Raw genomic sequence first — 23,993 nt, 5'->3', positions numbered from 1 at the left:
AGATAGAGAGAAACATTAATGTGAGAGAGAGACATCAATCGGCCGCCTCCTACACAACCCCCACTGGGGATCAAGCCCGCAACCCAGGCATGTGCCCTGGCTGGAAATCAAACCAGGACCTCTTAGTTTATGGAACAACGTTCAGTCCACTAAGTCACACTGGCCGGGCCCTTGGTTGATTTTTGTGTGTGCCCTGACCAGGGATTGAACCCACAACCTTGGCTTACTGGGATGGTGCTCTAACTAACTGACTACCTGGCCAGGGCTCTCTGAAAATCTTTTTTATTAACTTTCTAATTCATATCTACCAGAAATTAGGTTTGGTGTTTTTCTTTGTCAGTGTTAAGGGTTGGCATTTGTATTATGTATAGATATCCACCTCCATTTGACCCATCTCTATTTATTGAAAAGACCATCCTTACTGGATCATAGTTACCCACTGCACTACATAGTCATTTTGTCAAACACATGGCTCTACAGCTTTGTTTCTGAACTCAGTTCTGTTCCATTAGTCCATTTGTCTATCCTTGAACCAGGACCACTCTATCTTAATTACTGTAGCTTCATTATAAGTCTTGATAACTGGTAGCACAGGTCCTCTAGCTTTGTTTTTCAATATTGCCTTGACTATTCTTAGCCCTTTTCATTTTCTTTTTTAATGTGTTTTTATTGATTTTTGAGAGAGAGAGAGAGAGAGAGAGAGAGAGAGAGAGAGAGAAAGAGAGGGAGACATCAATCTGTCGTCTCCTACATGCACCCTGATTGGGGATCAGGCCTGAAACCTGGGTATGTGACCTGACTGAGACTCGAACCAGCAGCCCTTTGGTGCATGGGATGACACTCAGCCAACTGAACCACACCAGCTAGAGTGGCCCTTTTGCATTTTCATGGACATTTTAGAATCAGCTTATAAATCTTATTTTAAAATTTTCTGCGCCCAGGCGGGTTTGGCTTATTGATTAGAGCATTGGCCTGTGGATTTGATTGCCAGTCAAGGGCACATACCTGGGTTTTAGGTTTGATCCCCAGCCCTGGTAGTGCAGGAGGCAACCAATTGATATCTCTATCTCTCTCTTTCTCTATCTCTCTCTCTCCCTCCCTCCCTCCCTCGCTCCCTCCTACTTCATCTAAACATTAATGGAAAAATAACCTCTGGTGAGGAATAACAACAACAACAAAAACTCTCTTTTCTGCAATGTAGATAGTGTAGGCCAGTGGTCTCCAAATGTTTTGTGTCCCCCATTTATTAAAATATTCTTAATCCATTTGTTATCAATACCTATGTATTATTTTCATTAAAATGAGAAACATACTAACATGTTAATATTATTTACGTTGTGAGGCTTGCATATGCTTTCTTTGGAGACCACTGATCTGAACAATAAAGAAGCCTAACTGAGTAAGGAGTGGTAATAGAAGGGAGGACCCAATGTTTTCTGAAGAAAGCATTCTTTTCCACACACCCTTCACTCTCTCTCTCTCATGCTGCTTTCAAGTATTTAATCCCAAGGGCCACTGGGATTGAGTGAATCACCACATTGATTTGTATGTCAGAAGAGCTTACTGATTGATTGCATCTCCAGTGGTAGACTGTGATTTTGGCTTAGTGGTTGGGGGTTGTCTAATGCTCCTTTTTTCCTCCTGGTCCAGGCTACCATCAGAATAGTCGCCTCACAATGGGAAAGCATATGTAATATAACTAATGTTTAAAACCTGTCATGCACCAGTGTCTACTGTGGGCAAGGTGTGTTAACAATCATAGTCCCTGTTTTCTGATTTGAAAACCATTCACTCACATAGTAAAAATATATGTACAAACTTAAAAAGACTTAAAACAAAATGGTGCTGTCCACATTGTTGCAGTCCTCCAGATGGTTGGCTTGTCAGTGTGATCCAAGTTCTATATTCAGGAGCCACTACATGGCATTCCTGACTGGCTAAAATAAAAACAATTTAAGATAAAAGTTTAGCCCAGCCTGTGTGGCTCAGTGGTTGATCATCGACCCATGCACCAAGAGGTCGGCAATTCGATTCCCCATCAGGGCACATGCCCAGGTTGTGAGCCAAATCCCCGGTGTGGGGCATGCAGAATGTGGCCAGTCGATGTTCTCTCTCATCGATGTTTCTATCCCTCTCTCCCTCTCCCATCTTCTCTCTCTAAAAATTAATAAAGAAAAAAAAGTTGTTTATTTTAAAGATAAAAGTTTAAAGAAGACATAATTAAGTGCTAGATTAGTGGTAAATGATTAATACTAAGGTTCAGGAAGGAACTTTAGGTTGAAATGGATGGAAAAGTCTTTATAGAAATGGTATTGTTTAAGTTCAATCTTTTTTAATCCTTACCTGAGGATATTTTTCCATTTATCTTCAGATAGAGCGGGAGGGAGGGAGGGAGAGAAACATCGATGTGAGAGAGACATTGATTGGTTGCCTCCTGCACGACCCCAACCAGGGCTAGGGACTGAACCACAACCCAGGTATGTGCCTTTGAGCTGAATAGAACCCATGACTCTTTGGGCCGTGGGCCGATGCTCTAACTGCTAAGCTAAACCAGCCAGGGCTGGTTGGATCTTGACTGGTTAGGGATCTGGTAGGAGGAAAGATATTCCAAGTTAAAGATTTGAGCCAAAATAAAGAACAATAGCAAGAAAAGGGGCCAGAAAGGTGAGTTGTGGGAGTCTTTGAATGCCATTCTATTGAATTTAAATACTAAACCAGGAATGTCAGCCCTTTTTTAGCTTACTTTCTTCAACATATGCTTCAGTTGTTCTCCTGAGGGAATAAAGTTTCTTCTTACTATCAAGCCATGGAAAGGAATATGGTCGCAGGAAGGCCTCAAAATCATTCAAGTCATTCATTATAGCACACCAGTGGGAATCTTTGCCATTGGTATTTGATGAAGATTAATCTCAGAGTGTGATACCAGAAAAGATCAGACACAAGGGTCCATATTAAGGAGTATGTTAAGCAGATGTTCCAAGTATCGGATACTAAGGTCCCAACAGAAATTGTTGTAATTAAACATTATAAAGAAAGTGTCAAGGGGGTGCCTGGCTTGGCAAAATGGTGCTGTCCACATTGTTGCAGCCCTCCAGATGGTTGGCTTGTCAGTGTGGTCCAAGTTCTATATTCAGTAGCCACTACATGGCATTCCTTACTGGCTAAAAGTTGGGTTGACCTTGAGCACCCTTCTGTCTTCTTACTGACCTATCTCATCACACATAATGAAGATGTTTTAGAGTATAAAAGAAGAAATGAGTTGGAATAAACTTTTTATTTATTTTTTAAATGTTTGTTTGTTTGTTTGTTTATTTATTTAAGGGGGAGGGAGAGAGATAGAGACATCGATGTGAGAGAAAAACATCTATTGGCTACCTCCTGCACACCCCCTACTGGGGATAGAGCTGAAACCTGGGCTTGAGCCCTGACCAGGAATCAAACTGGGACATCTCAGTCCATGGGATGACACCCAGTCCACTGAGCCACATCAGCTGGGCTGGAATAAACTTTTTAAATACTAATATAGTACCCTCCATACAGCGATTAAAGCAGTTCCAATCTGTTGAATTGTAAAGGAGACAGAAACGCTATATGCGATATGTTGTCAGCATTTGTGTTTGGCATTATTAAATGAAAAAATAAAAATAAGTTTGTGTTCTTCAAAAAAAAGAAAGTGTTAAGGGACTCTGATTTGTATATTGGTGAGCATTGTCAGTGGAGGAATTACTTTTAAAACCTAGAGTTCAAGAAAGGATCCAGAAGAAATGGTAAATTCTATGTCAGGTTTAAAGTAAACACTTTGGCATGAGATAAGGAGCTCTTTGATGTTAGGAGTGCAGATAAAAGACAAAGGCCCCAGGTGCAGGGATTCACAGGGAGAAAGATTCTGATTAAAAAATGTAGAGAGTGGGCCCTAACTGGTTTGGCTCAGCGGTTAGAGCGTTGGCCCATGGACCAGAGAGTCCCAGGTTTGGTTCCTGCTATAAGGGCACGTGTCTCAGTTGCACTTTGTCCGGGCCCTGGTTGGAGTCATGTGGGTGGCAACCACTCAATATATCTCTCTCACATCAATGTTTCTCTTTCTCTTCCTCCCTGTCTCCCTCCAGCGATTAAAGCAGTTCAAATCTGTTGAATTGTAAATGTGACAGAAATGCTATATGCGAATATATATTTTGTCTGAAGATAAATGCAAAAAAATGTCCTCAGGTGAGGATTAAAAATAAATAAATTTTAAAAAAAAGAAAGTCTAGGGAGTGGGTAATGAAGTATGACAATTAAAAAGAATGAGAAGGCCCTGTCCAGTTTGGCTCAACAGTTAGAGCATCGGCCCGAAGTCCAGAAAGACCCGGGTTCAGTTTCCGCTAAGTGCACATACTTGGTTGCAATTTGTCCCTGCCCCAGTTGGGATCGTGAGGGTGGCAGCCAGTCGATGTGTCTCTCTCACATCGATGTTTCTCTCTCTCTCTCCCTCTCTATGCAAAAATGTCCTTGGGTGAGAGAGAAAAAAAAAGAATTAAAGGGCATTTCAGGAGGGACAGTTGGGTTTAAGTCAAAGTTGAGTTTCTTAAGAGGAGACTCAGATTTGAAGACTGAAAAGGAAGAAGGCAACAGAGGGAATTTGAACATAAAAGAGAGACAGTTGATGGGGATGTAAACGTGTACTTAATTACTCAATTTATGTGGTAGAAAACTAGTGAATACTGGTAGGAGCTCTATAATTAACAGAAAGATACTTCTCTACCACAAAGAATGTTTTATAGTATCCAGAAAGACTAAAACTAAGCTTAATTAACGTGTAAAAGGACATTGTTAAGTAGTTGTCTTTTTTTCTATCTTCATCCCGCCCCCCCAAAGAAAGAATACAATTTAGATGTTTATGCATTTTATATAGTCTCTCTTGTCTTTGTGATCTGGTTATTTTAGGCACCTTGTGCTTAGAAGGTTATATAAATGTTTACTGAATGACCTAGTGAGTGTCGATTCATTGTATTGTTGTTACTTTTACCTTTGGAACTTGGTGTGTATTCTCACCTCAGGGAATGCCCTTCAGCCTAAAATTAAAAGTATGGTCTTGCGCCCTGGCCAGTTTGGCTCAGCGGTTAGAGCGTCGGCCTGCGGCCCGGAGAGACCCGGGTTCGGTTCCCGCTAAGGGCACGTACTTCGGTTGCAGTTTGTCCCCGGCCCTGGTTGGTCGTGTGGGTGGCAGCCACTTGATGTGTCCCTTCACGTCGATGTTTCTCTCTCTCTCTCCCTTCCTCTCTCTCCCTCTCACTCTATCTGTACAAAAAAATGGAAAAATATCCTCGAGTGAGGATAAAAAAAAAAAAAAAAAAAAAAAGTATGGTCTTGCCCTTACTGGATGTCTCAGTTGGTTGGAGCATCATCCCACACATCAAAAGGTTACAGGTTTGATCCCTGGTTGGGCCTCATACTGGAGGCAATTAATTGATGTTTTTCTGTCACATTGATGTTTCTCTCTCTCCTCCTTTCTCTCTAAAACCAAGAAAAATATATCCTCGAGTGAGGATTTAAAAAAATATATAATCACCCTGGCCAGTTTGGTTCAGCCATTAGAGCGTCAGCCTGTGGACCAGAGTCGCAGGTTCAGTTCCGATCAAGGGCATGTACCTTGGTTGCAGTTCATCCCCGACCCTGGTCAGGGTTGTGCGGGAAGCAGCCAGTCTATGTCTGTCTGCGTCTCCCCCCCCCCCCAACTTCGTCCCGCCCCCCCCCCTTGTCCCTCCCTCCCTATCTGAAGATAAATAGGAAAATATTCTTGGTTGAAGATTTAAAATTTTTAAAAAGTATAGTCTTAGTATTTAAAATATAACTTTGTAAAGAGTTCTAACTTTTCCTTATGGGTAGGATTAGTAACTTGTTTAATCATTTATTGATTTTTTTTTTTTGGTACATAAGTTATTTTTGTTCTGTATTTGAGCTGAGAACTAGATGCATTTCTTGACACTGAGGAACACCAGCAGGAGAAGTTAATGTATAGAAATCTCAAGAATAATTCCCCAAAGGATCAATTGTAGATATTAGCCCCTACATAACTATACCTACATAATAAATTACCCTAAAACCTAGCAGCTTAAAACAATAAACATTAAATATCTCATAGTTTCTTTAGTTAGGAACTTGGGAGCAGCTCAGGTAGGTGGTTCTGGATCTTAGAAAGTCAAGATACCAGCTAAGGTTACAGTTACCTGAAAGATTGACTATAGCCATAGGATCTACTTCCAAGGTAGCTCACTTTCATGCCTGGCAAGTTGTGTTGGCTGTTGTTTGGAGGCCTCAATTCCTTGCTGTGTGGACTTTTCCATGAGGCTACTTGAGTGTCCTCATGGCATGGTACCTGGCTTTCCCCAGAGCAAGTGATTCAAGAGAAAGAGAGAGCAAGGAGGACCCTCGGTGCCTTATGAACTAGTTTTGGGAGTCTTTAAATCTAGCTCACACCCAAGAGGAGGGGAATGAGGCTCTACTTTTTGAAGAAAGGGGTATCAAAAAATTTGTGGACATATCTCAAAAGGACTGTAGACCTCTAATGCTGGGCTGATGGCTTTATTTATTATTTATTTATATCCTCACCAGAGGACATTTTTGCATTTATCTTTGGATAGTGTGGGAAGGATAGAGGGAGGAAGAGAGAGAGAGAGAGAAACATCGATGTGAGAGAGACACATCGAGTGGCTGCCACCCACACGACCCCAACTGGGGCTGGGGACGAACTACAACCGATATATGTGCCCTTAGTGGGAACTGAACCTGGGACTCTCTGGTCTGTGGACCAACACTCTAACCCCTGAGCCAGACCGGCCAGGGCGGGGCTGATGCCTTTATATTAGTTACTTCATTATGAAGTTTGCCTTGGTATTTATTAATTGTTCTGAGATTTTGGCTTAGGCTATAGACAGGTTCTGACTGTCACACCATGAAAGTTCTTAAACTGGAAAACATGTTGGTATCTCTTCCTGCTCTCCAGGTTACCCATCTGTCTACAGTTTTATTATCCATAGCAAATGTCAGCTGCAGTTATATTAAATGCAGTGTAATATCTGGCTTTCATCTTCAACAAGAATTCATAAGGCTTAATTCCTTGTGAGCAAAACTTTTCCTTGCAAGCTCTGTTCTATTCTGTATCTTGCATTTAATTTTCCTATTTAGTTCTCATTATGTAACTTTTATTATTATTAAACGTAATACTGAAGAGATGCTGTTTCTCCATCTCTTTGTTTTGCGTTCTTTTGTGGTACTAGGACGTGGAGTAGTTTTGTTTTAATATGTAAAGTAAACACATATGTTTCAAAGTTTTGATGGAAGAACATGTGAGTTGAATCTGGATTCCATGTTCAAGATCACTCTTAAAAGTAAAGTTTGGGCCCTGGCTGGTTTGGCTCAGCGGTTAGAGCGTCGGCCTGCGGTCCAGAGAGACCCGGGTTTGGTTCCCGCTAAGGGCACGTGCCTCGGTTGCAGTTTGTCCCCGGCCCTGGTTGGTCGTGCGGGTGGCAGCCACTCGGTGTGTCCCTTTCACGTCGATGTTTCTCTCTCTCTCTCTCTCTGTTCCTCTCTCTCCCTCCCACTCTACCTGAACAAAAAATGGAAAAATGTCCTTGGGTGAGGATGAAAAAATAAAAAAAATAAAAAAGTAAAGTTTGGCCTGGCTGGTGTGGCTCAGTGGTTGAGAATCAACCCATGCACCAAGGGTCACCAATTCTGGGTCAGGGCACATGTTCAGGTTGTGGGCCAAATCCCCAATAGGGGCATGCAGGATGTGGCCAATCAGTGTTCTCTATCATTGATGTTTCTATCTCTCCCTCTTCCTTCGTCTCTCTCTAAAATTAATAAAGAAAAAAAAATAAAATTGCTAAAAAAAAGTAAAGTTTGGGGCCTGACCAGTGTGGCTCTGTGGTTAAGTATTGTCCCATACACCAAGAGGTCACCGGTTCAATTCCCACTCAGGCTACATGCCCAGGTTTTGGGCCAGATCCCCATTGCGGGGCATGCAGGAGGCTGCCAGTCGATGTTCCCTCCCATCAAGTTTCTATCTCTCTCTCCCTCTTTCATCCTCTCTCTTTAAAATCAATAAAGAAAAAAGAAATTAAAAAAAAAAGCAAGTCTCACACATACGAATCTTTTTTACTTTTAATCTTATTTTTAAAGAATAAAAACAAAAACCAGAATCTATAGGAGATATACCATTTAACCATCTTTTGGAGAGGAAGAAACAGATTTTATACTATAACCAGTTAAATGTTACATTAATAATGATAACTGATGCCCAGCTGGTGTGGCTCAATGGTTAAGTGTTGACCCATGCACCAAGAGGTCGCCAGTTCAATTCCTGGTCAGAGCACATGCCCAGGTTGTGGGCCTGGTTGCCAGTTGGGGCCATGCAGGAGGTGGTCAGTCAGTGTTCTCTCCTATCGATGTCTCTCTCTCTCTCTCTAAAATCAATAAAGAAGTCCTGGCCGGTTTGGCTCAGCGGTTGGAGCGTCGGCCTGCTGGAGCGTCGGCCTGCGGTACAGAGAGACCCGGGTTCAGTTCCGCTAAGGGCGCGTACCTCGGTTGCAGTTTGTCCCCGGCCCTGGTTGGTCGTGTGGGTGGCGGCCACTCGATGTGTCCCTTCACATCGATGTTTCTCTCTCTCTCTTCCTCTCTCCCCCTCCCGCTCTATCTGAACAAAAAATGGAAAAATGTCCTCGGGTGAGGATAAGAAAATAAATAAATAAATAAATAAATAAATAAATAAATAAATAAATAAAATCAATAAAAAAAAGAAAAAAATGTTTAAAAAAAGAATGATAATTGACAGAAACAGGGTACTAGCATTGAATCCATCTCTTATCTCAGTCTCAATGAAACTGTTTTCATTGTAATGGTGTATTTAGGCATCATATGTGTTGAAAGCTTATATATTCTACCACTCTAGTAAGCCACCTACATCATGAAATTGGGGACATTTCAGATTTTGCAATTTAAAATATACAAAAGGAGACTTCCGGTCAAGATGACGGCGTAGGTAAATGCAGTATCACCTCCTCTCACTACCACATCAGAATTACAACGAAACTACAGCACAAACATCCAGAACCGCCTGAAATCAAGCTGAATGGAAGGCCTACAACTACGAAATTAAAGCAGCCACCACATCAAGACTGGTAGGAGGGGCTGAGGTGAACAGCCTGGTCCCACACCCACGTGTGGCGGATAAAAATCAGGAGGAACACCTTGTCTGGGAAGGTCCTCCCTAAGGAGTGAGGGGTTCCCATTCCACACCAGGCACCCATTTCAGTGTCCCAGTGCCAGGAGGAGAAGTCCCCATAGCTCCTGGCAGAAACTGAGGCAGAGGGAGGCTGCAGCTGTGGAAGCCCCAGTCAGCTCCTCTTAAGGGGCCCGCACATGGACTTACTCAGACTTGCTCCCTCTGATCTCGGAGGAGAGGCAGCTGAGGGGCACCATAGAACAGGGAAGAACTGAGCTGTTTGGTTTCAGGAGTAGGGCTGGAGGGGAAGCTTTCTCCTGGACAGACGTGCTGTGCTGGAGGAGGCCTTTGTTCCTTTGGTGAGCCCTTTCCCCACAGGGCAGGCAAATTGCCGCCATATCTGGGACTCCAGCAACCTGGCTCACACTGTTGGCCCAGCCCTGGTGATTCCCTGAGGCCCTGCTCCACCCAACTTTTGGGCCCAAGCAAGCTACTTCCAAAGGCTTTACCATAGGATTGGCCTGTCTTGAATTCTGCTTCAGAGTTTCATAAAATCTCTCAAACAAGCAGCATCTGGTCTCAGTGAGCCCCATACCTCTTGTTAAGTGGCCCCAGGCCTGGCACTAGAAGCAGCCAGCCTTGGTTCACAACTTGGCTTTTTCTGGTCACCTCCAAACCCAGCACAAAAAAGCAGCCATCCACAGATCACATTGTAGCTTATGCCTGGTGGCCCTGGCTAGAACACAGGCATTGGCTGACTTTCCCTAGAGCCAGCACACCCAGTGCACAGCTTCAGACTACATCGAAACACTGCCACCCAACCACCTCCACAAGTGACACACTCAATGAGTGGACTCAGTGGGTCCCTACACAGCTGATCAGCCTGAGTAAATACCTCCCATTGATGTGCCAACAGCATATCAACTACAACAGAAGGGTGTATAGTCCACACACTAGTGATACACCTCGAGGGCCCAGCTGGAGTGATCAGGGAGACTGTGCCACTGGATACTACAGGATACCTACAATAGTAGGACACCCTATGAAGCCTAGGAGACATAGCAACCCTGTCTAATACATAGAAACAATCACAGGGAAGCAGCCAAAATAAAGAGACAAAGAAACATGTCTGAAATGAAAGAAAAGAACAAAACTCCAGGAAAAGAATTAAACGAAATGGAGATAAGCAATCAATCAGATGCAGAGTTCAGAAAACAGGTTATGCCCTGGCCAGTTTGGCTCAGCAGTTAAAGCGTCGGCCTGCGGTCCGGAGAGACCCAGATTCTGTTTCCGCTAAGGGCACGTACTTCGGTTGCAGTTTGTCCCCGGCCCTGGTTGGTCGTGCGGGTGGCAGCCACTCGATGTGTCCCTTTCACATCGATGTTTCTCTCTCTGTCTCTCTCTCCCTTCCTCTCTCTCCCTCCCACTCTGTCTGTACAAAAAATGGAAAAATATCCTCGGGTGAGGATAAAAAAGAAAAGAAAACAGGTTATAAGGTTACTCAAGGAACTTGATGAGACATTCAAGGGACTTAGTGTGACCTTCAAGGAACTTAAGGAGATCTTCGAGGAACTTAGTGAGAGCATCAACAACATAAAAAAGAACCAGTAAGAAATGAAGGATGCACTACCTGAAGTAAAGAATAATTTACTGGGAATCAATGGTAGAATATGTAAAGCCAAGAAGCAAACCATCGATTTGGAATATAAGGAAGCAGAAAACACCCAACCAGAACAGCAAAAAGAAAAAAGAATCTAAAAAAATTGGGATAGTGTAAGGAGCCTCTGGGACAATTTCAAGTGAACCAACATTCGCATCATAGGGGTGCCTGAAGGAGAAGAGAGAGAGCAAGAAATTGAAAACCTATTTGAAACAATAATGACAGAAAATTTCCCTAACTTGGTAATGGAAGCAGATATACAAGTCCAGGAAGCACAGAGAGTCCCAAAGAAGTTGAACCCAAAGAGGTCCACACCAGGACACATCATCATCAAAATGCAAAAGATTAAATACAAAGAGAATCTTAAAAGCAGCTAGAGAAAAGCAGTGTATTACCTACAAAGGAGCTCCCATACGACTGTCAGCTGATTTCTCAAAACAAACTTTGCAGGCCAGATAGATATTCAAGGTGATGAAAAGCAATGACCTACAACCAAGATTACTCTATCCTGCAAAGCTGTAGTTTAGAATTGATGGACATAACAAGAGTTTCCCAGACAAGAAAAGCTAAAGGAGTTCACCACCAAACCAGTATTATATGAAATGTTGGAGGGTCTTCTGGAAGGCGAAGAACAACAAAAATATGAACAATAAAATGGCAATTAATACATATCTATCAACAATTGAATCTACAAACAAAATGAGCATGCAGAACAGAAACACTCATAGATCCAGAGAACTTTTTTTGCTTGCCAGATGGGTGGGGGCTGGAGGGATGGGTGAAAAAGATGAAGGAATTAAGAAGTACAAATTGGTGGTTAGACTGATGAACCTCAAAGGGAAGGGGGGAGTGGGATGAGATAAACCAAAGAACTATTTATGCATAACCAGTGGACACTGACAATAGTGTGGGGAAGGCAGGGGGGGGCAGGTTTGGGGAGGAGGGTCTCAATGGGGAAAAAAGGGAGAAACATCTGTAACACATTCAACAATGAAGATGCGTTAAAAAATAAATAAAAATATACAAAAGGAGCCCAGGTGAGTGTGGTTCAACGGTTAGAGCGTTAAGCCCACTCACTGAAGGGTCATGGGTTTGATTGCTGGTCAGGGTCATATAGCTGGGTTGCAGGTTCAATCCCTCACCCCATCCCCAGTTCACCCTCTGAAAATCAATGAAAAAAAAATCTGTCGGCCTGAGGACCAATGAGTTTCGGGTTCGATTCTGGTCAAGGGCACCTACCTTGATTGCAGTTTGTCCCAGCCCTTGTCAGGTTCATGTGGGAGGCAACCAGTCAATGTGTCCCTGGGTGGAGATTTAGATAATTGATAAATAAAGTGAAACCTTTTCTTTATATCTAAATTTGATATTATTTAAAGACAAAAGCAAAAAATTAATTTCTAAGTAACAAAGACCTAATATCACCAAATATACTTTTTAATTTTAAGCAAGACATGGAGAGCAAAGTATGGACCCTTTTTAAATGGGTATGTCTGGCCCTTGCCAGTGTGGCTCAGTTGGTTGGAGCATCGTCCCATATATCGAAAGGTTGCGGGTTCAATTCCTGGTCAGGGCACATACCCAGGTTTCGGGTTCAGTGCCTAGTCAGGGCTCATGTGAGAAGCAGCCAATTGATGTTTCGCTCTCAACATCGATGTTTCTCTCTGTCCCTTTCTCTCTCTAAATATCATTTTAAAACATGTATAAATGGGTAAGTCTGTGTCTGAGGGGAAACATCTGTGTGTTTTCTTCCTTTACTCCTCCCCTGAGGATATTTTTTCATTGATTTTCAGATAGCGGGGAGAGAGGGAGAGAGAAACACACATATTGATGGGAGAGAGACACCTCGATTGGTTGCCTCTTGCACAACACTGACCAGGGCCAGGTATTGAACCACAACTGGGGTATGTGTGCTCTTGACCAAAATTGAGCCCCTGACTCTGGTTTGAGGGCCAAATGCTGTAACCGCTGAGCCAAACCAGCCAGGCCTATCATTGTGTTTTCTATGCCGCACTGTGGCAAGAAGTGTGCTGCTGTGGGGCCTATCATTCTGCCCTGCTTATTTTCTCTTGAACTACATGGGGCCAAAAGACTCTACAAAAGCCTGACTTCACTGCTGTGGATGCATTGTGCTGCTGGCCCAAGACGCATACAGCTGCCAGTTCCTACATTGTAACAAGATATTCAAGAACATGATGAAGGGATAACAGAATAACAAAACCTGTGACTGCATTATAACCAAGTCACATCTCTTATAGTATGGCATTTCTGTTTCTTTTTTCTAATTTGTTTTAGGCCAAAATAGACTGGAGAAATAATGAACCTTCTTTTTCATCCTATCCCCTTAAGCATCCTACACAATGGCGTTTAAGGTGTCCTTTGTGTTCTTCTTTGTTACACATTGAATTTTTCTGTGCCTAGCAGTTCATGACATTTATGTGAAGGGAATGTGGGTAGAGTAGTACCAAGAACTAGCTGTACTAAGGAAGGTTGGATGGAACCGATGTTAAGAGAAAATAATTCAGAAAAGTACAGATTGAGTAGAATATGCTAGGGATAGTCAGGGTTTCTCTAAAGCTAAGGCTGTGTATGTTGAACATTTTGAACTAGTGAATTATTTTTTGTAAAATATGGAATCGGCTATAAATCACCTTGACTTAGTGACTTCCAATAAGACTACCATCTTTTTTTTTTTTATTTATTTATTTTTTTTTTTTATCCTCACCGGAGGACATTTTTCCATTTTTTGTTCAGGTAGAGTGGGAGGGAGAGAGAGGAACAGAGAGAGAGAGAGAAACATCGATGTGAAAGGGACACATCGAGTGGTTGCCACCCGCACAACCGACCAGGGCCGGGGACAAACTGCAACCGAGGTACGCGCCCTTAGTGGGAACCGAACCCGGGTCTCTCAGGACCGCAGGTCGACGCTCTAACCGCTGAGCCAAACCTGCCAAGGCAAGACTACCATCTTAACCTAGCTCATATAGTACAAGTAAATGTGTTCTAATTTGGGAATGACGACCTCTGGAAATAGAATTGTTGGGCTTTTTCTAGAACGGTATCACAAATGACATGTTAAAAGGACTTTCTATGCCCTGGCCAGTTTGGCTTAGCTGTTAGAGCGTCATCCATGGACCAAAGGGTTATGAGTTCGATTCTGGGTCAAGGACATGTACGGAGTTGTACAGAAGACAACCAGTTGATGTGAGGATGTGTCTCTCTCATATCAATGTTTCTCTCTCCCCCTCCCTCCCTTCCTTCCACTGTATCTAAAAAGATCAATGGAAAAAAGATCCTTGGGTGAGGATTTTAAGAGTAAATTTTTGTAAAAGTAAAAGGGCTCTGGCCAGTTTGGCTCAGTGGTTAGAGCGTTGGCCTGTGGTCCAGAGAGACCTGGGTTCGATTCCCGCTCAGGGCACGTACCTCAGTTGCAGTTTGTCCCCGGCCCTGGTTGGGTTGTGCAGGTAGCAGCCACTTGATGTGTCCCTTTAACGTCGATGTTTCTCTTTCTCTCTCTCTCTCTCTCTCCCTCCCACTCTATCTGAACAAAAAATGGAAAAATGCCTCAGGTGAAGATAAAAAAAAAGTAAAAGGACTTTCTACAGTGAAAATTGTATCTTTTTTATTAATAACTATAATGTTGAAGAGAAAATAATTGAAGGAAATATTTATTTTTTCATCTTTTACCTTTATATCCTGTGAATAAAATAAAATACAGGCTTCTGTTGCTTTATGCCATTTGAGAACACTTAAAATGAGGGTGACTTTAAGAGATCTCTGACAGAGACATTTAGTTGTTTTTTTTTAGAAGTTAGTAAAGAATTTAAAAGTCTTTAGGTCATCCCCTAATGGGTGGCTCAGTTGGTTGGAACATCATCCCGTACACCAGAAGTTTGCGGATTCGATTCCCGTCAGGGCACATACTTAGGTTGCAGGTTCTATCCCCAGTTGAGGTGCATGCAGCATATAGGAGGCGACCTATTAATGTGTCTCTCTCACATCACTGTCTCTCCCACCCTCTCTCCGACTCTCTCCCTCTCCCTCTCCCTCTCCCTTCCTTTCTTCTTCCTTTCCTCTCTCTCTTACTATCCCCTCCTCTCTCTCTCTCTAAAATCAATAAACTTCCTCGGGTGAGATTTTTTTTTAAGTCTTTTAGGTCTATTGTGGCTACCTCAGCCACCTGGGTGGCCGTGGACATCCCAGCTAGCAGCCCTATACTACTACTAGTATTGTAGCTGGGTGACATGAGCAATGGTTGCTAGACTTATGTCTTCTCTCCTCCCCACCGCCTGGAGGGGCAAGAGGAGCTGCTGCTGATACTAAGAAATGCACTTTCAGAAAACAAAAAAATTGGCTACTTTTTTTTTTTTAACCTTTATCTGTACTCATTATTGGAAGAATCAAGTGACACCCGTTCTGATAATATAATGATCCTCACACTAGGCATTCAGATGATATTGAACCATAAACATGTAGAGAGATGGATAAACTTTATTGTAGATGCTAGTCAACATAAAGATGAGTACACAGACAATGTTGAAAAACTCTTATCAGAAACTTTTTTATAGGTAATAACAGGGATCTCAGTGTGTAAATTAAAAGGTCAAATACTTCAGAGCTATATGGATGGACCCACCATTGTAATAAAGTTGTAAAGATTTGCCTATGATAGTAGAAACTGCCGAAGACAGCCCAACTCTACTAGAAACAGTTAAAGCCTTTTATTTTGTTCATAGCCATTATTTAGAAGATGCTGATTGTTTCATGGAAGCAGCTTGTGATACATGTCCTACTACACAACTTGAGGTGATTTCTCTCAAACTATGGTCCTAAAGAACCCATTTACTTTGGGAGAAGATACATACCGAACAAAGATTCCTTGAGGAGATATGTTACTAGAAGTTTTTGGTACTGGAATTATAACTATTATTTTCCTGCAGAGGATGCTGGTTACTGTTCATTTAGTAGTTTGTTTTCTTGACTTTACAGCAATGTATAAATTTGACTACATTGTATATTATCTTCATCTATATGGTTATCAACCTGCCTTATTTAAGAAACCAGTAGCCCTGGTCGGTTTTCTCAGTGGTTAGAGCAGTGGCCTGTGGTTCAAAGAGTCGCGGGTTCGATACCAATCAAGGGTATGTACCTCAGTTGCGGTTCCATCTCCAGTCCTGGTTGGGGTCATGCTTGTTTATCTCTCTCTTTCCTTCTCTCCCACTCTATCTGAAAGTCAATGGAAAAATATCCTTGGGTGAGGATTTTTTTAAAAAGAAAAGCAACGAAACCAGTAAAACAGAAATAAAATGATCAAGATTGAAGATCCAACAATAAAATGTCTAACACTGAGGAAAGAACTGCATATGCAATATAGAACACTGTAATCCTACTGACAATTTTTTTGTATGTGAATATTCCATACTTTATATCGTTCATATGAATAGCTGTAAACTGAAGCTTTCACATGAGCTGGGGAGTCTTTGAAAATTTATTTTTGATGTAGTGATGTAAATGAAGAATTTATACTTTTAAGGAGTGAGCAGGTAAAGGAACAAAAGAGATGCTGTTTCTTCTTTCTGATCTCTTATATAGATGTCACTGAAGAAATAAAACAGCTAACCTCACTAGAATTTACGCTGCACTATGTTAATACAGTCATGTGATGCTAAACAAAGTTGCCTTAAAGAAATATTTAGGCTCTTTTCCTCCCTGGCTGCTTGAAGAACAACTTCCATCATGAATGACACAGTAACTATCCAGACCAGGAAGTTCATGACCAGCAGACTACTTCAGTGGAAACAAATGGTCATTGATGTCCTTCACCCTGGGAAGGCAACAGTACCCAAGACAGAAATTCGGGAAAAACTAGCCAAAATGTATAAGACCACATCAGATGTCATCTTTGTGTTTGGATTCAGAACCCATTTTAGTAGTGGTAAGACAACTGGCTTTGGCGTGATTTATGATTCCTTGGATTATGCAAAGAAAAATGAACTCAAACATAGACTTGTAGGCATGGCCTATATGAAAAGAAGACCTCAAGGAGACAGAGGAAGGAACACAAGAACAGAATGAAGAAAGTCAGGGGCCCCTGACTGCAAAGGCCAATGTTAGTGCTGGCAAAAAGTGAGCTAGAGATTGGACAACAGAAGGAGTAAAGATTCTTCAGTGACTTTATCTGTGGTAATTGTGCAGATTTTTCATGAGAGGATTAATAAACTAAGAACCAAAAAAAAAAAGAAGAAGGAAACATTCAGAAGACTATTTTGTTGATCGTGATTGTTTTTAACTCAAGACATGAGTTTGCGCCCTGGGCAGTGTGGCTCAATTGGTTGAGTGTTATCCCATGCACCAAGAGGTCATTGGTTCGATTCCTGCTCAGGGCACATGCCCAAGTTGCAGGCTCAATCTCTCCAATAGGGGTCATGCGAGAGGCAGCCAATCAATGTTTCTCATTGACATTTCTTTCTCCCTTCCCTTCTCTCTCAAATCAATAAAAACAATTTTTTTAAAAAGATATGAGTTTGCATCCATGGTATAACAAATGAACCAAACTTCCCCTCATATACATAAATAGTGTTTTGTCTAATAAAGGTTTTGCCATCACCATTTATAATTAACAATATCTCTTCCAGAAAAAGGTAGAATTAGAAATGACACTTGCTTAGAGTCCATTAATAAACCACATTTTGAAATTAGCATGGACTTTTTCTATATTATACTTTTGGTTCTAAATAGTGTTTATTAGAAGTAATAATATTCACTAGAAAGAATGTCTTTAAATCAAATGTTTAATATGTGACATTTTACCCCGTTTTGATTGCATTAAACAAAATTATCAATGGCACTAATTTGACTTTTTGTTTTATAGTCTCTGGTTTTCAGCAGCCACTGTAAAGCAGTGAGTGGCTACTCAGACCAGGTCATCCATCAGCGGAGATCAGCTACCTCCTCGCTTCGTTGCTGCCTGCTCACTGAGCTGCCATCTTTTTTGTGTGTGGCCAGTCCACGAGTAAGTGCCACAGGAGGGAAGAGACAAAATAGATGATATATGAAGAACTAAAGCAGTTTTCATAGGATCCATTTCTTAAACAACTGTTTTAAGCTATTTGGACCTTGAGAAACATAAATCCTTAGTATTTAGAAAAAGCATCTAAGCCACATTCCTGGCTTTCCCAGCAGCACTTGTCACTTTGAACTGGGTTGATTTAAGAATAGTTGTATGGGCCCTGGTTGATGTGGCTCAGTTGGAGCATTGTCCCGTGCACCGGAAGGCCTTGGGTTTGATTCTTGTTCAGGGCACATACCCAGGTTGCGGGTTCAATCCCTCGTTGGGGTGCTTGCAAGAGGCAACCCATCGATGTTTTGCTCTCACATTAATGTTTCTCTCTCTCCTTCTCCCTTCCTCTTTCTCTAAAATCAGTAAAGGCGTGTCCTCAGGTGAGAATTAAAACAAATTTTTTGTATGGTAGACAGTAATGGTTTTTTCCCTGACCTTGTCGCATCTCTGTAATTCTCTCCTTTAGTAAGGAGCTCTAATTTATCGTGGCAGCAAACCATCTGTCAGGTAGATGTCAACATGTCAGTGACAGTGGAATATTTGAAATGGAGAGGGAGCCATTTGTCACCTGCATTTAAGTTTTTGAGGGTTTTTTAGAGGAGGGGGCCAGATTGGCAGGGAGACTTGATCTGACCTTATCGCCTCAGTACCATCTCCAAATAACAAAAGGAAACATAACACTGGCATCAAGAAACTTCTTAGTCTGGTGTTCTCTCACTTTCCTCAGCAATCCTGCCTGGACTAGGTTCACAAGTATGTTCCCTCTGAAAAGTGACTGTTGTGCAATATTTGCCATTCAACAGTCAGTCTCATGTATACACTGGGGGTAGTTTCTGCTGCAGTTTCAACTTTAAGCAGCCGTTGGATTCTTCCTATAGCCTGTTTATCTAAACAGGACACTCTGGCCCTGGCCAGTTTGGCCCAGCGGTTAGAGCGTCCACCTGCGGACCAGAGTCCCGGGTTCGGTTCCCACTAAGGGCATGTACCTAGGTTGCGGTTCATCTCCAGCCCCGGTTGCGGTCATGTGGATGGCAAGCAGTCGATGTATCTCTCTCACATTGATGTTTCTCTCTCTTCTCTCTCCCTCTCACTCTATCTGAAGATAAATGCAAAAATGTCCTCAGGTGAGGATTAAAAAACAAAAAGCAGGGCACTCTGGTGATTGCTGACAGCATTGCTGCAAAGGCTCCTGTTGGCATACTGCGGTTGTTTACTTTGCTTATATCATTTCTTTTTCCAGTCCTTATTCATCAGTGCTAGACAGAGACTCTCTTACAACCTTGAAGAAGATGTGGAGGGAAGAGAGGCAGAGTAGAAATGTGGCTAGACTCTGTGGTTTGAACAAAGATCAAGTGTCTGTCTTTCCATTTTGTTTCCTTTTGCTTTAAGGGGCAACTTTCAGTTAGCTAGGAGACTAAGAGGCTGACATTTCTTACCCTTCTCTATTCATTTTTCTCTTGTTTTCTCCACTCATCCTAGCAAGTTTACTGTTTTCACAGTTCTCTTCAGAGAAGGTACAGCCTTTTGAATCTACTCTAGTTACATTTTTCTACCATTATTTACATCAGCTTGCATCCTTACTTTATTAAGTTATCAAAATCCAGCAGAGGGTCCAAAGAAAGATGACTGGAAATGAGATGATAGTAATCGAGTCCCATTGACTCCTGCTTGCCTAGATTTCTCTCTACTGGTTCTGTTACATGAATTTTATTCCCTTGCCACTGTCGTCTTCATCTGATTTACATTAACTATTCAGAAAGTATTTAGATTTTGTATGTATCCAGTTCTTCCAAAGCATTCTTGGTCTTTGAAGCTTAAGTTGATGCAGAAAAATGCACTTTTTCTAGGAAACATCTAAAACCAAGTGCTTCTATAGAAAGCAGACTTCGGGCTTCATTGTTGCGTGGTTTTCCTTCTCACCCTCTTAATGTGATGTGTATACTGTGAGGCCTGATAAGAGGATGTCTAGATTTTTTAGAACAGTATGTCAAGACGTTTTTACTGCTCATATTCTCAGTGTTTTATAGAGCCAATAAAAAGTAAACTGCCTTGAACTGTAATTACATTTATGGACATAAAAATTCTTCATTTGTACCAGTCTGAGCTCTGTAGCCAACCACTCTGATGAACAACCCCACTCTCTGAACATAGTCACACATATGCACCCCAACTTTACTTCAGAGTATTGTTTTCTGAGGAGGCAGAGGTCTAAACTATCGTGTGTGGTGCCACTGTTTCCATAAAGAACAATAAATAGTAGTTGGAAAAGACTATCATTGTGTATAAAGTTGTGGCTGTCAAGGAGTGGGAGAGAGATTTCGTCACTAACCGAAAGGCTCCTTTCCAGCAGCCTGCTCAGCCCCTACTCCCATATCTATTTGTAAGGTTCTTCACATAGCATGTGATAAACCTGAAAATGGGAGTAATTACACCATGGTTTTGAGGACAGGAAAAAGAGTTTTAAACATGTCTGGATATTTTATATACACATACACAAATTCTTACCTTTCAGATCAGGCCTAAGGTGTGAATAAGGCAACATTTCATGAGATACCTTAATTATATTGATTTCTCCCCCATCTATGATGGAGAGAAACTGATTTCCTTTGAAGCCTCAACCTTGGCCTTGAGTTAGGACAAATTAATTTTCCTGGCACATGCTATGAAAACTAGGGTCAGTTCAGGAAGAACTGTGCCATTAAGGATGGAATTATAGGAGCTGTTTTCTCATTAGCCAAGAAAATAAATCTGCTGGGGTCATAAACTAAGACCCTGAGAATTCATCTTAGCAAAAAACTGTAGCGCTTGGAGCGGTCACGCTTCCTAGAGCTAGAGCAGGAATATACATGTCCTCAGGAAGGACGCGCTGAGTGCTTGAGGAAGCAGCCCCAGACTGTACTTTAGTTTAGGAAGTTAATGAAGCAAGAAACAAGTTAGCTTATGTGGTACTGAAGGGAGTATGCATTTCCATTTGTGGGAAGAGGAAAATAGTATGTCATGCTTCATCTCTCCCTGTTTGTAAGCAGTCAGGAAGGCGCTTGAGTTAAGGCTGTTTAGGATAGAGCTGACTTGGAAAGCAGGATTTAAGTAAAAATGAACTTGTTTGTCCCCTCTTGGACCTCATGAGTTTGCTGCTTACGTATTTACAACATGACATTCTAGATTCTGCATATATCTTCTGCCAAAGAAGCTTATGAAAACATTAAACAATATTTCACTAAGAACTGTGCCTTGCAAACCTCCCAGTTTCATTTCTGGACTTGGGAGGATATGAGCAAAATGAAAATTGGAAAATAGGTGAAAGTTTATAACTGGAAAAAGTTGGTTTGTTTTTAAACTCTTGAGACTGTAGAAAGGAGTCCCAGGCAGGAGAAACGTTTTCCCCTGTGCCACTGTTCACCCTGTTCCTTCAGTCTGAGTTTCTAGCTTTTGATGTTTCATCTTGAGACTTATGGGCCCAAAATCTTTATATATAACTCCAATATAAGTTCTGCTGCTCTACAAATAACAACAACAAAAACAGTAGCCACAAAGCAGTTATCTTTGATTGTAAAATTTCCCAGTATGAGTCTTTCATAGACTATGTTTTACTCATCCGAGAGTGTGCATGCTATTTGAGGTATATCAAACTGGTCATACTTCTGTAGTGAAGACCACTGCTTCCTTTGCCATTTTTATGGAATTAGCAGCTATTGATTGTGAGGTTCTGGGACTCATACCCTAAGTGATCTGCTCTAGTCCTGTATCTGCTGGGCCACTGCCAGAACTAACCATAACAGGGAGAGACCCAATTTTTATCCACCTGCTTTGTATTTCAGTGTTTATTTGTCTCTGCTCAACTTTCAGTGGGGAAAATATAACTTGGAAACAAGAGAACAAATTCCTTTTGGAGAGGACAGAAGTGATATAAGATTACCAAAACCTTCTCTTAGTACTGCCTGGATAAACCAGTTTTTATGTGAGCCTGTCTGGGTTTTGGAGCTCTAGGGGTCCAGCTTGCTGTGACCCTCTGTAGTTTTGCCATCTAGACCATAGATGGCACTGCACCCTAGCAAACTTGGGTCAACTTCATCTGTGAGCATATCTGTGGTTATTGGTGAATGATGCTCTTTCTCTGGATTTGGTATCCTCTAGTCCCCAGCAGAGGCACCTGCAGCTCCATAGTAAGCTAGCTAACTGTTTATTTACCTCATGGCAGTATTTTCAAGGCTCGGCCTAAGATGCTGGGGTGCTTGTTAAAAACCTGGATCTGTTGGCTCCTCTCATCTGAATACACAGCTATTTGTTAGAATGGGAATAGACCCAGAGATAGCTAAAGAAGGATAAAGCCTATTGAATTGACAGAAGCCTTCTGTTCTATTGGGGGCGCAGCATTTGAGTGTTGTTGCACCTACTGGTGAGGTAAGAATTTGTGCATAGCCTCTGCCCTAGCCAAGAAATGAATCTACTACTTCTGGCAATTACTCCCCCCATCCCCAGCTTATGGCCTGAAGGAAAGATTCTTATTTTCCACAAGGTTTTTCAGTCAGCAACCCTGTCAGGAAAGAAGAGAAAGAAGTGTTAATAAACATGGGAGCTTTGCCACAAAATTATTAAAGATAGCTGCAAATATACCAAGCCAGTACTCTAGTAAGATAGCTTCAAATGCACCAAGCTAGTACTCTAGTTCTTTAATGATGGCTGACTAGCTCCAGCTCCCTTTCTGGCCCACCATCCTGTATATGGCAGATAGAGCTTCACCAAAAGCAATATCCAGCAGTGAAGGGAGGTGCAAAGCAATCATTCATATATATATATATATATATCCCAGTTTATCTGCAAACTCCAGCACTCTTTGGATTTTTAGTTTTATTGTAGGTTCATGTTATCGGAGGTTGGCCTTTTACCTGGGAAGGCTCACTAAGTCATTATTATAGGGACAGTTTAGTTTGTTAGAATAGGGAAGGTAAAAGCACTAGCCCAAGAATTATCCACATTAGTCTGATTTCAAAGTTGAGGTTCCCAAAGGGCTTAGTGGGTGTGGAAAATGTGAAAGAACCATCTCATTTGACTCTGACTGCAGGTCACCGCAGTGCCATTGGATTCTTACTGCAATGACCGAAGTGCAGAGTATGAGCGGCGAGTGCTAAAGGAAGGAGGGAGTCTGGCAGCCAAGCAGTGTTTGTTGAATGGGGCCCCTGAACTGGCAGCAGACTGGCTAAATCAACGGTCCCAGTTCTTCCCAGAGCCAGCTGGAGGACTGTGGAGCATCAGGCCTCAGAATGGCTGGTCTTTCATCAGGATTCCAGGTGAGTCCTCCATTCTCTTGAAATATGTTCACAGCTTTGGCAAGGAGCGAACCAGGGAGGTGCTCCATATGGTGCATTTGAATTCAGATATTTGGAATTCAAAGTTTGGGTGGTTTCTGTTTCCTCTTTTGCCTTTAGTAACTTATAGGTAAGTATATTTAAGTAATTTGTGACTTGAGGGGAAATGTGTTTTAGATTTGTACTTAAATACTCTCCTTTGATAAGCTTACAGCTGAGAAAGGAATGCCACTCTTACAAAAGGGGAAGGAGGTAGAAATAAACTTGGTAGGAAAGGCCACAGTTCCAGTAGTACGGTTGTCTTGTGCCATTGCCTTGGGGATGAATGAGAATGTCGTCACTCACAGAAAGCCTAGTTTAATAGCATAAACAGTATCCTGCATGAAGCACTAGAGATCTGAATGATAACCAGAAGAAAAACTGTGTTTTGTGCCAAAATGCTAGCGGTTTCCCAGACTGCCCAGAGTCATGGTCGTGGGTTGGAAGGAAACTAGGTTTTCATCTTTGCTTTAGACTACTTTTAAGGAAATTGAACATAGGGTTCATAGGTTCATGTTCTTTGCTTATACCTGCCGATAAACTGGAGCAATAGCTTAGAGTTATCCTGTTAGTTTTGGTTGTCCACATTCTCTGATACTTTGTATGCATCTTATTGGCATGTAAGGGAAGTAAACTATCGAGCTGTGCATTCAAAAGAGAGAATCTGCTGTTTTAAAGAGATAACTGGATTCAGGGTTTAAGGCCTGGTTTTTCCATTTCATTTTGTTT

At 41.9% G+C, this 23,993-nt stretch overlaps 1 protein-coding gene and 1 pseudogene across 4 annotated transcripts in view; both read left to right on the top strand.

Annotated features, from left to right (window-relative positions):
- Positions 1–23,993, top strand: part of INO80 (INO80 complex ATPase subunit) — a 120,747-nt gene that overhangs the window by 51,619 nt on the left and 45,135 nt on the right. For all 4 annotated transcript variants that reach the window (XM_036259610.1, XM_036259606.1, XM_036259621.1 and 1 more), the window contains 2 exons: positions 17,731–17,871; positions 22,982–23,207. In XM_036259610.1, coding sequence (XP_036115503.1) covers positions 17,731–17,871; positions 22,982–23,207 — 367 coding nt within the window. The remainder of the gene's footprint in view (positions 1–17,730; positions 17,872–22,981; positions 23,208–23,993) is intronic.
- LOC118628688 lies at positions 16,475–17,082 on the top strand (annotated as a pseudogene).

This window comes from Molossus molossus, unplaced genomic scaffold (assembly GCF_014108415.1).
Source record: "Molossus molossus isolate mMolMol1 unplaced genomic scaffold, mMolMol1.p scaffold_m16_p_1, whole genome shotgun sequence".
Classification (NCBI taxonomy): domain Eukaryota; kingdom Metazoa; phylum Chordata; class Mammalia; order Chiroptera; family Molossidae; genus Molossus; species Molossus molossus.
Note: the sequence above shows the minus strand (reverse complement) of the source record. Positions and strands in the feature narration are given on the sequence as shown.